The sequence below is a fragment of the Ascaphus truei genome, chromosome 2 (assembly GCF_040206685.1).
Source record: "Ascaphus truei isolate aAscTru1 chromosome 2, aAscTru1.hap1, whole genome shotgun sequence".
Lineage (NCBI taxonomy): Eukaryota > Metazoa > Chordata > Amphibia > Anura > Ascaphidae > Ascaphus > Ascaphus truei.
In genome coordinates, this window is record NC_134484.1 from 468,651,303 (window position 1) to 468,666,696 (window position 15,394).

At 46.1% G+C, this 15,394-nt stretch overlaps 1 protein-coding gene across 1 annotated transcript in view; it reads left to right on the plus strand.

Moving 5' to 3' along the window:
- Nucleotides 1-6,879: 6,879 nt before the first annotated feature.
- LOC142488293 (uncharacterized) overlaps nt 6,880-15,394 on the plus strand; it is a 192,641-nt gene continuing 184,126 nt past the window's right edge. The window contains 3 exon segments of the mRNA XM_075588665.1: nt 6,880-7,123; nt 8,613-8,739; nt 12,916-13,026. Coding sequence (XP_075444780.1) covers nt 6,920-7,123; nt 8,613-8,739; nt 12,916-13,026 — 442 coding nt within the window. The 5' untranslated portion in view covers nt 6,880-6,919.

The following is a 15,394-nucleotide window of genomic DNA, read 5'->3' on the forward strand; positions in this document are numbered from 1 at the left end:
ATGGCAGTCGGTGACGTGGCACCTTAGCCCCGCCTCCCGCCCGGCTCCCATCCTGCACACAAGCGCGCTCGCTGACTCTCATGCAGGGACAAGAAAAATCTCCTGCGTGAGCAGGTGAGCATGAGCGTCAGCGCTGCCCAGCGCTGATCAACGTACTGTGTCCCAGGCCTTAGGCCTCGTCCAGGGTGGCGCTGAGCGGGCGGGCGGGCTAGCACACACTGGACATGTTGCGACAACGCACGTGGCCTGCGTGAGCGGGCGGGCACGTCTGCTCGGCGCTCAGCCGATTGCCGAGCAAGCAAAATTGATTTTGCTGCACGCAAGCGTGTCACGTGAGCGGTTCGCCCAATGAGGGCGAACCAGCTCCGTGACGCCGTGGCCGCGCCCCCAGACGCGTGCGCACCTAGCTGACCAGGAATCGCCCGGCCGTCTTGTTTCCACCCTGGACGAGGCTCCAAGAGACTGTTCATGGTCCCAAGGTTCAATAAAGTATCCGGCCGCTCCTCTCTCACCGTGCACCCCAAAACTGGAACAGTCTACCGGAGACTCTCTCAGTCGCCACCAGTCTAAGTTCTTTCAAAACTAACGCTGCCTCACATTTTAATCTGGTCTGTAACTGTTCTTATAGGCCTACAACATATTATTTCATGCAATGTCTTGTATATGTAGCAGGGTTCCCCCTGGGCCCCCTTACCTCCGCATCGGGGACTCCCGCGGTGTGTCGGGGAGCTGCGGGGGCGATCGCGTTGCCGGGGGCTCCCCGCGGCATCTGTGACAGAGCGCAGCAATGTTTATTGTATTTGTGCATGTGCGAAGGCTCGTGCAAGCGCAGGACAGTCACGGCGGCCATGTTGGGGTTGACGCGAGAGATCACACATGTACAGGGCATGCGCAGACACGTTTATGCATTACATGTAGAGACTGAACAGTTGAGGGTCAGGAAAGTAGCGGCGGCCATTACAAGTTCGCGCAGGAGAGCTAGAGCACGCGGCGCTAATAGCCGAAGGGTTCTACAAGACCCAGCAGCCACTGGGGCTGCTAACCACCTGACGCCAGGGAGCCAATCAAGTGGGCAGATCTCCTGCAGGGGGAGAGATACATTTGGCACGCTGGGGAAGGATAGTTAGTTGGAGCTGGGATGCAAAGAGGGTAGGTTGTATGTACAGGGAGCAGGTGGCCCCTGTACAAGGCCAGAGGCCCCAGCTAGACACCAACTCACCCTCAGCTTCTTGTGGTTGCTGCAGGGACTCCCCTTAGGATAGGGACAGGGTCCTGTAGCACCAGTATAAATGAGGGCCACAGCCAGGAAGAGTGAATATCCTGGGCACTGTTGTTGACGGTGGATCATCCTCTATAGTATCGGAGGCAGAGACATTGTAAAGGTGGATCACTTCATGCCGGAGCCATCCATCGCAGAGGTGGATCACAGAGTGGGATCATACTTCTAGATCAAGGGATTCCAGGCAAAGCATCTGTGCGCCCGGGCGTGGACACACCCGGCAGGTACCATCATCCCAACACGTGCACCATCCAGTACAACTCACCTAGTGGGCAGCGCTGTCTCACACTGGGGAGGGTGGGGACTCTTGAGACTCCTGGGTACACGGTGTTGGGGGAATAAGGTGTGGGGTTAAGGCCCTGCGAGGCGAAGGGGTAGTTGTACCTATTAGTGTTATAGAGTGACACTGTTATATTGTTATTATTCTGTCTACATATAGTAAACTGTTTAACCATAACCAGGTGTATGTGGTTACTGTATGTGGGTCCTGTGTCAGGGATTATTCTACACTCTAGAATCCTGCACAGGTGGAGGCGCTGTAAGTATGTTCCAGGATACACCCCAGGGTCCCACTGGCGGAGGTTCAGGCCTCCTGTGAGCCTGAGAGGTAATGCACCACACCTGGTAATACATGTAGATCTCCCCACAGGGTCCCTTTATGCGATTGGGTTGGGGGGGGGAGAGTGTGTTACATATATAATGTATACCCTGTTCACTTATGTAACTATGTATTTGTAACCATGTATTATTTGTCACCATAACTATGCACAGGATATACTTGAAAACGAGAGGTAACTCTCACTGTATTACTTCCTGGTAACACATTTTTAATAAAATAATGTCTCTTTGTCTCTTTGTGTCTCTGTCTCTCTCTCCTTCTGCGTCACATAACGTCTCTCTCTCTCTGTCTCTCTCTCTCTCTGCCCTTCTCTCTCTCTCTGTCTCTGTCCTTCTCTCTCTGTCTCTGTCTCTGTCCTTCTCTCTCTGTCTCTGTCCTTCTCTCTCTGTCCTTCTGCGTCACATAATGTCTCTCTCTGTCCTTCTCTCTCTGTCCTTCTGCGTCACATAATGTCTCTCTCTGTCCTTCTCTCTCTGTCCTTCTGCGTCACATAATATCTCTCTCTCTCTCTCTCTCTCTCTCTCTCTCTCTCTCTCTCTCTCGTTACAAATACACAGTTACATTAAGTGAACAGGGTTATACATTCGGTATAAAGACATTGCATGAACAGTTAATGATAATATGTTATAGGCGTATAGGAAGAGTTACAGACCAGATTAAAATGTGAGACAGCTTTAGTTTTGAAAGAACTTGGACTGGTGGCGGCTTTTAGCGTCTCAGGTAAATTGTTCCAGGTGTGAGGTGCACGGTAAGAGGAGGAAGAGCGGCCGGATACTTTGTTGAGCCTTGGGACCATGGACAGTCTTTTGGAGTCAGAACTCGGATGATTAGTGCTGCATGTGGTAGGGGTGAGGAGCTTGTTCAGATAGATGGGTAGGTTGCCGAGAATTTTTGAAGGCAAGACAGGAAAGGTGAACTTTGCACCTAGACTCAAGTGATGGCCAATCTAGTTCTTTGAGCATTTCGCAGTGATGTGTGTTATAGTTACATTGGAGGACAAAGCGGCATATTGAATTGTAGAGGGTGTCTAGTTTGCCAAGATGAGTTTGGGGTGCTGTGCCAGATACTATGTCCCAATAGTCTATAATTGTTATTAGCATCTGCTGTGCGATGCGCTTTCGGACCAGCGGGCTTAGGGATGATCTGTTCCTATAAAGTACACCTAGTTTGGTATAAGTTTTGGATGTCCAGGTATCAATGTGCAACCCAAATGTTAAATGGGAGTCAAACCATATGCCCAGATATTTTAAACTAGTGACAGGGGCTAGGATAGTAATAGAGTTGTTTCTGATCTGAAGCTGTTATTGGTAGCTTCAGAAGTTTAGCTTGTCCCAAATATCATTGTTACAGTCTTGTCAGTGTTTAAAAACAGTTTGTTTTGGAAATTCCAGTTTGAGTCTCAAATAATCAGATTGAAGTACGGGTTCAAGGTCAGACATGCTATTGCTGTGTGCATATAGGATTGTGTCATACGCATACATGTGTATTGAAGCTCCTTTACAAGCTGTAGGAAGATCATTGATGAACACTGAGACGAGTAGGGGTCCCAGGACAAAGCCTTGCTGGACACTGCAGGTGATGTCCAAGGGAATGGACCTAGAACCCAAGAGACATTATCTACCCAATAAGTATGAGTGAAACCAGTTTAAAGCATGCTTCCCTATTCTAGAGCAGTGAAGTTTGAAAATGTGAAAAAGGGGGAAAAAGTGCGTCTTACAATCGAGGAAATACGGTATAACCTAATTACATAGTTACATAGTAGATGAGGTTGAAAAAAGACATACGTCCATCAAGTTCAACCTATGCTAAATTTAGACAACAGATACTTTATCCTATATCTGTACTTACTTATTGATCCAGAGGAAGGCAAACAAAAAACCCAGAGTCATATCATCCAATGATCTCATAAGGGGAAAAATAAATTCCTTCCTGACTCCAAGAATTGACAAATCGGATTAATCCCTGGATCAACATCCTTCCCATGTTTACTTATTTGGTATATCCCGGTATACCTTTCCCATCTAAAAAGGTGTCCAATGTTTTTTTGAACAAATCTATTGTATCTGCCATCACAGTCTCCATGGGTAATGAATTCCACATTTTAACTGTCCTTACTGTAAAGAACGCTTTCCTTTGTTGCTGGTGAAATCTCCTTTCCTCCAACCTTAAGGGATGGCCCAGAGTCCTTTGTACTGCCCGTGGGATGAATACTTATTTTGAAAGCTCCTTGTATTGTCCCCGAATATATTTGTATATAGTTATCATATCCCCTCTTAGACGTCTCTTTTTTCTTTTGAGGGCGTAATCTCTCTGCACGGAGGGGGGGGGGGCACGATTCTGTGCACCGAGGGGAGGGGGGGGGGCCGTGATCTCTGCACGGAGGGGAGGGGGGGCGTGATCTCTCTGCACGGAGGGGGGGGGCGTGATTTCTCTGCACGGAGGGGAGGGGGGGGCGTGATCTCTCTGCACGGAGGGGGGGGGGCGTGATCTCTCTGCACGGAGGGAAGGGGGGGGGGCGTGATCTCTCTGCACACAGAAAACCCGGCCGGCATCTCCAGCAGTGCCCCTTAGCTGTTTTTTTTTTCAGTACATCAATTGTAAGACGCAGTCCTATTTCAGCCATGTGAAAAAGGGGGGAAAAAGTGTGTCTTACAATCGAGGAAATACGGTATAACCTAATATAATACAACTGTATTATTGACGGGTAGGGGTGATGGCAGGTATTCTGGAACCAGGGCCACGTGTTGGATGTGGATGAGGCCAGGTAGCTTAACTCGTCCCCTTTTGAAAGCATTGGAATAACCCAACCTCAGCTAGGAGAATTGGTAGGTTGCCAGGGTAACCAGCTACAGGCTGTGTGGAGAAGGAACATGTTACAAAATGTATTAATTACACAGGCACTGTGTGTTTTCAGAGCAGGGAAGCGTGCAACTGAAATATAGAAGGCTAGCAGGCTGAGCTGCAAGGGGGGTGGGGGAACAGCAATGAACAATCCTGTTCCAGGACAGCAGGCTTAACCTTTATTAACAGCAGCCATCTTTACCCCTACCGTCACACACCGCGTCATTTTTTATAGATTAGGTCCATCCCACGTGCTCACACTGTTATTTTTTGGTTAATACTTCTGATATATCCATCTTGGTATTGTTGTTTGCACCACAGATAACATATTTATTTCTTCACTAAATAGGTAATTCTTAGTAGAAACATAAATTCACTAGCATAGTTGTGTGCGCGTTTAGGGAAAAGAAGTATCCAGTAGGAACACTAAGAAGAAATAATGTCTAAACTACAATAAATACCCAAACCAACAAACTACTTGTGATTTACAGATTTCTGACCCTCCCAATAGTGATAATGTGCTACAGTGAATTAACATGTATCCTGTTTCAATGTGCTACAATCACCAGAATAATTTGAATAATGTGTATATATAAAAAGTGATTTGAGGATACATAGAGTTTCTGCTCAAACCCTCCATGGGACGCTCTTGGAACGGTTGGTAATGAACATGATCAAATAGTCCACATAAAGGGCCAGTTTGATCGTTTGGGAGCCTGTACGCAGACGAGTGATGGCGTTTCTTAATGCCATGGCTAGTGGGTCCTGCCATTTGTTTTAATGCCCCAACAAAGGCAAGCAGATATCGCTGGAGTGCTTCCGAAAAGAAATGTAATAATAACAGTAGAAAGTATTGGCAATCCTGTTAGGGAAGATTACATAAGCAAAGGAAATAGGCCCATATTTACTAAGGAGTCTTCTGCATGAGACGGCTTCCAGTGCTGGGCAACACCATGCAGACCATTGACTTGAATAGGCTGCAAGGGACCTTCCAGCGCCGGACGGTTTGTTATGGCTGAAGACCGCTTATTAAAAATGGCTCAAAATGAGTTCAAATGCTCTAATATACAGCAGTGCAGAGTATGACTGCATACTCGCACCCACGTAGAATGGGTACTCAACCAGAGAAATGGGTAGGGTCTCCTAAAAGGTATGAGTGCAGATCTCACGGTCCTTGATATCCCAACCATCTACGATAAGATGAACAAGTTATACAAACAGAATTATAAATCATACAGAACACCTACAAGCTCATATTGAACCCCCAAAATAACCACAACAATGCACAGGTTATTAAGAATCTATATTAGTGTTAGGGACCCTTGAAACGTGGTCTGCCGTGCAGTTGGCTCAAGGGCTTACAACAATTTGGCCAAAATGTTAAACTAAAAGACCATTTTATTTATTAGTTATTTATACATGTATATTTAGGCACTGTACCGTGTGTGAGTTTTGCTGGATGTGCACTGAGCTTTGTCTGTGTTTTTTTTTTTTTTTTTTAACAATCTTTTTTCCTTTATTGGAGACAGATAAAAGTTGGTACATTCAGGGGTTACAATCAGTACAGTATTTAACAATCGGATAGGATTAAGTTGACTTGGTTGTGTTCTATGGAGACAGTCTCAATAAAGCCTTTTCTCAGTTTTGTGTCAAAAAAGAGATGGGTAGAGGGAGACTCAGGTTGGGGGGGGATAGATGGGAACGACAAAAGATGGGTTGGGGGGGGGGCAGGTTTCGGGGAGGGTCGGAGGAGGGGGGGGGAGGCGTTAGGGAGTTCCTCTCTTATTGTCAGTGCCGGGGGATAAGTGAGGGGAGATGGGTTATTTTTTGTAATTGGGTCTAGTCTGGTGTCGAGATTCCTAGACTTATCCATGGTTCCCAGGTGTTGTGGAATTGTGGCATTTTTTGCCTGAGCATTGCTGTTAGCCTTTCCATGCTCATGACTAGGTTTATTCTGTTTACTACTGTCCTTCGTGAGGGTGCTTTCAGTTGTTTCCAGGCTGCTGCAACTGTACATCTTGCGGCCGTGAGTATGGCCGACATCAGTCTGGCCTCGGGGGCCGGGATGTCCTCCATTGGGCTGCCCAGCACGTATGCCAGAGGGTCCAGCGGGACCTCCAGGCCCAGGGTCTCGTCTAGCAAGCTCTGGATTCTAGTCCAGAATTTCTGGATTTCGGGGCATGTCCACCATATGTGGGCCATGTCCCCTTTCTGTCCACATCCCCTCCAGCACAGGTCCGATGCGCCGGGGAAGATCTGGCTCAATCTACTCGGGGTCAGGTACCATTGAAATAGTATTTTGTATATGTTTTCTTTTGTTACTGTGCAGATTGAAGTTTTGGGGGCTGCCTCCCAGATGTCCTCCCACTCCTCGAGGTCTAGGGGTAAGCCCAGGTCTATACACCATTTTTGCATATAGGCATGTGTGGGCGAGGGGAGGGAATTTTCGATTATTCTGTAAATTGACGTAATTAGTCCCTTCTGGTATTCTCTCACTTGGCAGAGGGACTCAAATTTGGTTATGGGGGGAATTTTGAGGACGCGGACAGAGCTCTGAGAAAGTGTCGTAGCTGTAGGAATGCAAAAATGGGGAGGTGGGGGGCCGCTAATTTGTTTTTGAGCTCCTGGAAGGACAAAGCTTCATTATTCTCCAGCAGATCCGCTACCGTGCTAATATGAAGGTCCTGAAATAGACCGATTTGGGCTTGGGTGCATCCCAGAGGGAATTCAGGGTTCCCAATTATGGGGGTGAGTTGGGAGGGGGAGAAGTTAGGCCATATTTCCCTCTGTTTTTGGACCAGATAGACCACGTGCATTTCATTGCTCCTAACTCAAATTTCTGGGGAGGTTTTCCTTTATATTCTGGGGACCATAGCAATATAGGGAGGGGGAGAGGGGATATATAGCTAGCCTCCATTTCTAACCAGCAGGTTGTACTCTGGGGGCTGTTCCAGACTACTGCTTGTCTGAGCTGGGTCGCGTGGTAATATCTGACCACATCTGGTACTCCTAGTCCATTGTCTGTGTTTTATGTTATGTCTCTGGTTTTAAATATATATATTGCCATGCTCAGTAGCACTCTGTGAAACTTATATGCTTATATATATTTTGTGGTTATTTTGGGGGTTCAATATGAGCTTGTAGGTGTTCTGTATGTTTTATAATTCTTGTTCAGCTAGTCGTAGCTGATTGGAGGGTGGCAACCTCCTACCTAATTGAAGCTCACTCCCTCCCACATTTAAATGGTTAAAAGCTCACTCCATGGCATCTCCCACTCTCAGGGGAACTTGCTTGCTTACAGTGGGATTGTGACAAATCTATTACAGAGTGCTTTTCCTGGTAATGTACAGGTTAATAAAATCTTCACTCAGACTTAGAACTTTGCAACTAATTTTGACAGATTTATTATAAATCATTCTTCCTGGCAATGCACAGGTTATTAAGAATCTATATTAGTGTTGGGGACCCTTGAAACGTGGTCTGCCGTGCAGTTGGCTCAAGGGCTTACAACAATTTGGCCAAAATGTTAAACTAAAAGACCATTTTATTTATTAGTTATTTATACATGTATATTTAGGCACTGTACAGTGTATGAGTTTTGCTGGATGTGCACTGAGCTTTGTCTGTGTTTTATGTTATGTCTCTGGTTTTAAATATATACAAACAGAATGCATTAAACATTGGGGAAAGGAACCCCTTCTTAACACCGCTTATTATCTGATGCACGGGGGGAGAAAGGGAATGTGAAGACGTGGACCAGACCATTGGGTAGGCAGACGGGCTTGGCCACATGGTCCTTTATCTGTAGACCGTTATCATGCTTTTAGCACTGGGCTTCCTGTTCTCCATTCATCCCTCTCTTTCCGCTCCCAGGTCCCTCCGACGTTTGATGACGTAGCTGTCTATTTCTCGCAGAGTGAGTGGAAGAGTCTCAGCGTCTCTCAGAAGGAGCTGTACAAGAGCGTCATGCTGGACAACTATGAGTGTTTGGTTTCATTAGGTAAAGGCCCCTCTCCTAGCCCTTCCCCTCAGTAATGACCGTGTATTTCTAAGGCTGCGTGTATAGTCGCGGAGTTGCTACTTGCGAAACTTTTCCAAGGATTTTTTTTTATTTTTTTATGATTACGGTTTGTTAATAATGAAATATTTAATGTATATTGATTATTTCTTCTTTTGCTCTTTGTAAAGTAATTATGGGGCCATCATTAGTTCAACAGATAAGTAGCTGATAACAATTTTTACAGATCCTCTGAATTTATTCTTATTTTCATTGTGGGTGAATCTTTATATTGATTGTTTACATAAGTTGCCATACCCCCCAGGCTATATATTCCTGGCCCCAGTATTATAAGTCCAGGTAAGAACAGGCAATGCTGGGGTTAAACTCCTGTCACATGGGCCAGCATGTGAGCCTCAATACTGGGATGTTATTTTGGAGGCATGTGCCAGGGGGGTTGGGCTCACTCCAGAGGTAATGCCCAGTTACTGGGGCTTAGGAGTGGGACACACTCCTGGTGTAACAGATGGCTCCCTTTCAAATGTAGTGTCTTCCCAAGTGTAGCCTGCTCCTTAGGGAGTAGGTGGTGTGTCTACCTTGCTCCATCAGGGGGTAAGGAGGTTAAGACTAGCCCAGGGGCCTCAATAAAATGGTCCTGCGAACACAGCTCTGACCAATGGAAGGCATGCAAGCTGGGAGGTGTCAAACTTGGATTACTAGGGATTCAGGGAAATGCACCTCTCTTGCAAGAGATGGATATGAAGTATATGCTGGTCCACCAATAAATGCAGTTGTACCGTTCCTGGCCTGTGAGAACATAATTCTGAAGGTTCCTGTGGGGAGAAATCCCTGCACCTGGCAGAGCCCTGCAGGATGGAGGCACTGCACATCCAGAAAAGACTGTCCTGTGTCCCACTCCCTACAACATCGTGGAGACTCTGTCTTCCTGTGAACCAACAGGTGAGCACCATAAGACCTGCAAATATCCCTTATGGGGGGGGGGGGGGGCGTATGGTAGGGATGTTACATTTGGAGGCACTGCTGAGATGGGACAGTGAAGGACTAAAAGACTATTGCATTTAAACTGCCAAATAAAGGGATATTTGCTAAACTGAGAAGTGATGGGAAAATCACTGTATCAAAGCCATAATACTCCCAGACCATTTGCAAGCAGGAGATACTCCCTGAAGTGGTGCAGGGGTAGTATCCAGCTCATGATTGCAAAAACCACAGCTGCTATAACTGAGAAGTGATGGGGCATTCACTGTATCAGAGCCATTTAAAAGATCAGAACAATTGCTATATCTGAGAGGTGACTGACAACCAATGTATCAGAGCCATGTTCTTTCCAACTGGTTGCTAAGGGCTGAGATGTGCTTGAAACCCATGGTATCAGCCGAGTCTATGTGGAAATCGCCCAGGGATGTCTCTGTAGTACTAGAGCTCCAAGATTGGGGTTACCATGTGTACTCCCCTACTTTACTAAACTGTTCCAGGGCTTTGATGTGCTTTGAAACCCACGGTATCAGCCGAGTGCATGTGGAAGTGTCCAGGTGTGGATGTCTGGCAAGATGCCAGAACGAGCAAGAAGGAACTGCCCATGTATACTCCCCTTTATTGAACTGTTCCAGGGCTGATATGTGCTTGAAACCCACGGTATCAGCCAAGTGCACGCCGAAATCGCCCTGGGAGGCCTCTGATGAACTAGAACTCCAAGATTGGGGTTTCTAGTGTGTGCTCAACCACCAACCTAAAAGTGCATGTGGAGTGTCCAGGTGTCGATGTCTTTGGTGGAACCCCCAAGAAGGAGCTGCCAGCATGCACAATGTGAAAATTTGATCATTAATGGGGATCCTGGTGGCTAAAAGCGATTCCCGCCAAAATCTGGAGAGCCGCGTGCAACATTTGCAAGATGCAAGACCCTGTTTCGCAGATCAGGTGTGGCTTGGCGCGAAAGCCATAGTCACGCCCTTTCTTCAGTGTCTGGGACTCCTGGATGCTGCAGGGGGAAGAGACACTGATTCAAGTGCCATCACATGGGGTGTAGCCGGATGCAGCTATCACACCCAACAGACACACGTGGTGACAGAGCATATCAGAGCAGTACCTATATGGTTTACAGCATGGGTGTAGGGATAAAGATGTTAGCCGAGTCGCGTTCTCGGGATCTCTGCACACCGCCGCTGTGTCCACTGGTCTCCATCCTGCACCTCTGCTTGGAGCCGATACATCACTTCCGGTTCCTCCAACACTCGAAGTAGACGTCACAGGAACTCCACCACAGACTGTCTTCCTCTGGATGTTACACTGAGGGTTACGCTCTACGCGTTTCGCCGTGCAGAATGACGGCTTCGTCAGGAATAAACGATATGGAATATGCTGTAAACCATATGGAATCTTGTAAGCCTCCAATTTTTACCAGTGTTGGATAAATGCTTTTGGTATTTTAATTTTTGGCTCTGTGTTTCTCTTCTGGATCTTATTACTACCTCCTATTTTTTGCTCCTGATTGCTATTTGGATATCTATGGATGGACATTTATTTTTATCATCTAGCGTGTCTTATATGCTATATTGAGAGCTCTGCCATTACTGTGTCTTGTTAAACGTTAACTGCACTATGGTAGTTTCACATATTTTCTTTTAGGTATCTTCGCTCCCCTGGTTTTTCCTTCTGTTAACCACTTTACCTGATGCAACGCTGGCCAAAATTGAGGGTGGTGAGTCTGTTTCGACTTTCCTGCCGGAATGTGGCCACTTGTGCCCCAGCTTTCTCAAGGCGGTTGTCCGTGATGAGAGGCGGTTCTGACGAGCTGCTTCTTCGACAGCCCCAATGACCACTACCAATCGTGAGGAATCTGCGGCTGCGGAGAGTCCTTGCGGGGAGACAGCGGTGCCTTCTCCCGGACGGAAGGACGAAGCGGAAGCAACTGCTACAGAGGTACCGGCCGGTACTTCCCCCGATCCTGCTACAAAGATCCTTCCATTGCTGCCGGCGGATACCGAGATTGATTCATCCAACAGGTTGGATCCAGAGATCGATATTTCCCTGGCGGTAAGCTACACTTAGGTGGATCAATTTTTGCTGCAGTGTCGGGAGCTTGAGAGGGCCCGAGAGATCGCGGCTGCGGACGCAGTTGCGGAGGATCTGGCTCCCGGACAAAACGTGCTCAACAAGGACGATAGGGCAAAATGCTTGTAATTTTCGGCCGAGGGCGCAGAAATTTACTTGGGAAACCGGGCTATTCTCATGGACCCCCTGCTAAGATGGCGAGCCAAGAAACTTTATTTGCCCCAAAGACTGAAATAGCCGTTTCCACAAGGAACCGGGATAATGTAGTGCCAATAAATGCAGTTGTACCGTTCCTGGCCTGTGAGAACATTATTCTGAAGGTTCCTGTGAGGAGGAATCCCTGCCCCTGGCAGAGCCCTGCAGGATGGAGGCGCTGCACCATCCAGAAAAGACTGTCCTGTGTCCCACTCCCTACAATATCGCGGAGACTCCTTTCTCCTGAGAACCAACAGGTGAGCACCACAGCACCATAACACCTGCAAATCTCCTCTAGGGGGGGATAGGGGTACTGCACATATATTTTGTTGGCCTGTGTGACTACTGCCTTAACAAAACCATATGTATGCAAGAAATCCTTTAGTGCCAAATGGGTCTGTAATACCAGATTATAGGTATACTGTATGTTTTCAGATTCACTGGGATGACAGTGAACTTTTTATTTATTAAAATATTTTACTAGGAAAAAATACATTGGGCGTTTTCATGCATGTTCTGGGCACAAAATGCGGATATAGAATTATGTATGATTCCCTGGTGCCAAAGAGCTTACAATCTAATTTTTATAAGATAACGTGACTTGCACAAGGAGCGGTCACTGGGATGGGAACCAGGTTTGCCCACTTTGAGGGCAGCGTTCTTACCTCTAAGCTAGTCCTTCTGACCGGTACTTGGCATTGCTGCTTCTTATGTCCATTTCACTTGAATGGCCACATTAATATTTAATACTGTATGCTAGTGTAATCTTGGCTTATTGTGGATGTGCTAGAACACTGAACATTTCCATGGTATGATGTGTGGATTTGTGTGTCTCTGCTCTTCTGTGCTCTGTGACTGTCCCCTCCTCACCACCCCATCTCAATGAGTCTGTGCATCTCTCTCCCCTCACAGGTTATCTCATAATAAAGCCTGAAATTGTATCCAGGATTGAAGGCGGAGAAGAGCCCCTGTCCGGGAATGACTGTTATCCTGAAGAGGAGGATGAAAGCTTTTTAAGCACAGGTGAGTAGTATTTCAGTGCTGCTTAACCCCTATGCTGCTAGTGTCCAAGATCACATCGCTGTCAGCAGCCAATGCAGTGGTCGCGATTCACTGGAAACATGACAACCTCCCACCCCTTATAGCAGTTAAGCACAAGCGAAACTATATAATGAGCATGGATAAACTCTCCAGCTTAATTCACGATAGATACAATAGATTTTTGACAGTCTGGGATCCATGGGTGACTTATATGGAGCAAAACACAGCCTAAATCAAGACAGTAGTTCTCAATGTTACCCACACAGTCCGAAATGCTGTTAATTTTGATAGTTATACAGATCTAGTTTACAGATATACAGATAGTTATACATAGTTCTATCTGTACGCTCCCTGTGTGGAGGCTATATGGTTGTAACCCCACCCATACCCTTTGTCTGTTTTCTTTACCCTCCCTTTCCCCTCCCTATGATTTGTGAAACCAATAAAATACAATTTGAAAAAAACTAAAATGTTTAAAAGCTCCAGGGCCAGACGGTTTTGCAGCTGAATTCTATAAGACACTGGGCAAGAGTCTGCCTTGGGCGAGAGACCCTTTTACAAGACTATTTAACTGTTTATTAAATGGTGACGAATGCCCTAGTAGCTTTACGCAGGTAATTATCAAAGTAATTCACAAGGCGGGCAGGAGCCCAGATGACGTGGCCTGGTTTAAACCAATTTCGATACTAAATATTGATTATAAATTATATGCAAAGGTCCTGGCTGAAAGATTATAGATCCATTTACCATCTGTAATATCCCCAGACCAAACGGGGTTCATATGGGGCAGAAACCCTACTTCAAATATTTGGAAAGTACTAGCTGCGATCCAACAGGTACAAAATACCATGGCTGCAATGTCCCCATGCTTTCTCAGTCTGGATGCTGAGAAGGCTTTTGATATGGTAGTGTGGGATCATTTATATACTGCGTTACAGAAATTTGGGAATGTAGGTGAATTTGGGAATGTTATTAAGGGGATTTATACTAACCTTAGAACTAGGGTTTTTGCTGGTAACTTCCATTCACAAATATTCGATTTAAAGAGAGGTGCTAGACAGGGTTGCCCACTATCTCCTCTACTATTTCCCACTGCACTGGAATCCTTGGCTATCTATTTGAGGAATGGTCAAGAATTTGAAGGGATAAGGATAGTTAACAGAGATTAAAATTGCCATGTACGTGGATGACACTTTATTGTTTATTAACAGACCCGAAGTCACCTTTCCTGTTATTCTGGAGACTTTTTTTTTATATTTTTGGATCATTCTAGGGCTACAAAAAAAATATTACAAAATCAGAAACCTTGCACATTGTATTAAACAAAATACCGGCATGGCAAGAAAAATGCCCTTTTATAATAGCAGCTAGCAGTATAAAATACCTGGGAATTTTGATCCCGTCAAATCTAAAAAAAATTGTACGATACAAATGTTAGTGCCGGTAGAGCCAAATTCTGCAAAAATGTCAGTATATGGAAAGCACTGTTGCTAAGCATGCCTGGGCAAATAGGACTCTTAAAAATGACGGGTACAGCAGGGCCCCGCTTCTCGGCTTCCCGCTTTTCGGCGATCCGCCGATAGGTCGGCACCAAGAAGGGGGTCGCCATCTTAAATCGCACATGCGCAGAATGGGCGGTTGCGCCCGGTGCGCATGCGCAGACCGTAGTTTGCACGCGCAGACCATAGGTCGCGCATGCGAGGAACGGCAAAAATGCCGATTTGCGCATGCAAAAACAACTGAAAATTGCCGGATCCGCTTTCTGGTGATTTTCACTATATGGCAGGCCCCTGGAACGGAACCCGCTGTATTCCCGGGGCCCTCCTGTATTCCAAGAATGTACTATTTATTTTTGATGTTACCACTATTACTAAGGAAAAGCAACTCACACCGACTAAATAGAGATGTCAAACTTTATTTGGGGAGATATGATTCTATGCTTCTGTCTGGCAAAACTGAAATTGTATAAAGATATAGGAGGTTGTTCCCTCCCAGACCTCGAAAAGTTTAATTAAGTAAGAAATAATATACAGCTGAACCTAATTATAATGCGGTGCTTGGGGTCCACATAATGCGGCCGCGTTATAACGAGAACGCGTGTCTGTTATTAGGAGGCAGCTTTGGGTGTCTGCGTTAGTAAGGGGTAGCTTTTTTTGTTACAATCTTTTTTTATTGTTTTTTTAGTAGGGTTTTAGATGCATATAGTTTACAAATATAGCGGCGTATGTTGCGACCTTTCAGATAGAAACAGAAACTCTTGAGCAAACAAATAGACATCTCTCCCGTCCCGTGAGAGGGAGTTTGGGAAAGTCTTTGCCTCGTAGCCCTAAAGGATCTTTCCCCTACTTCT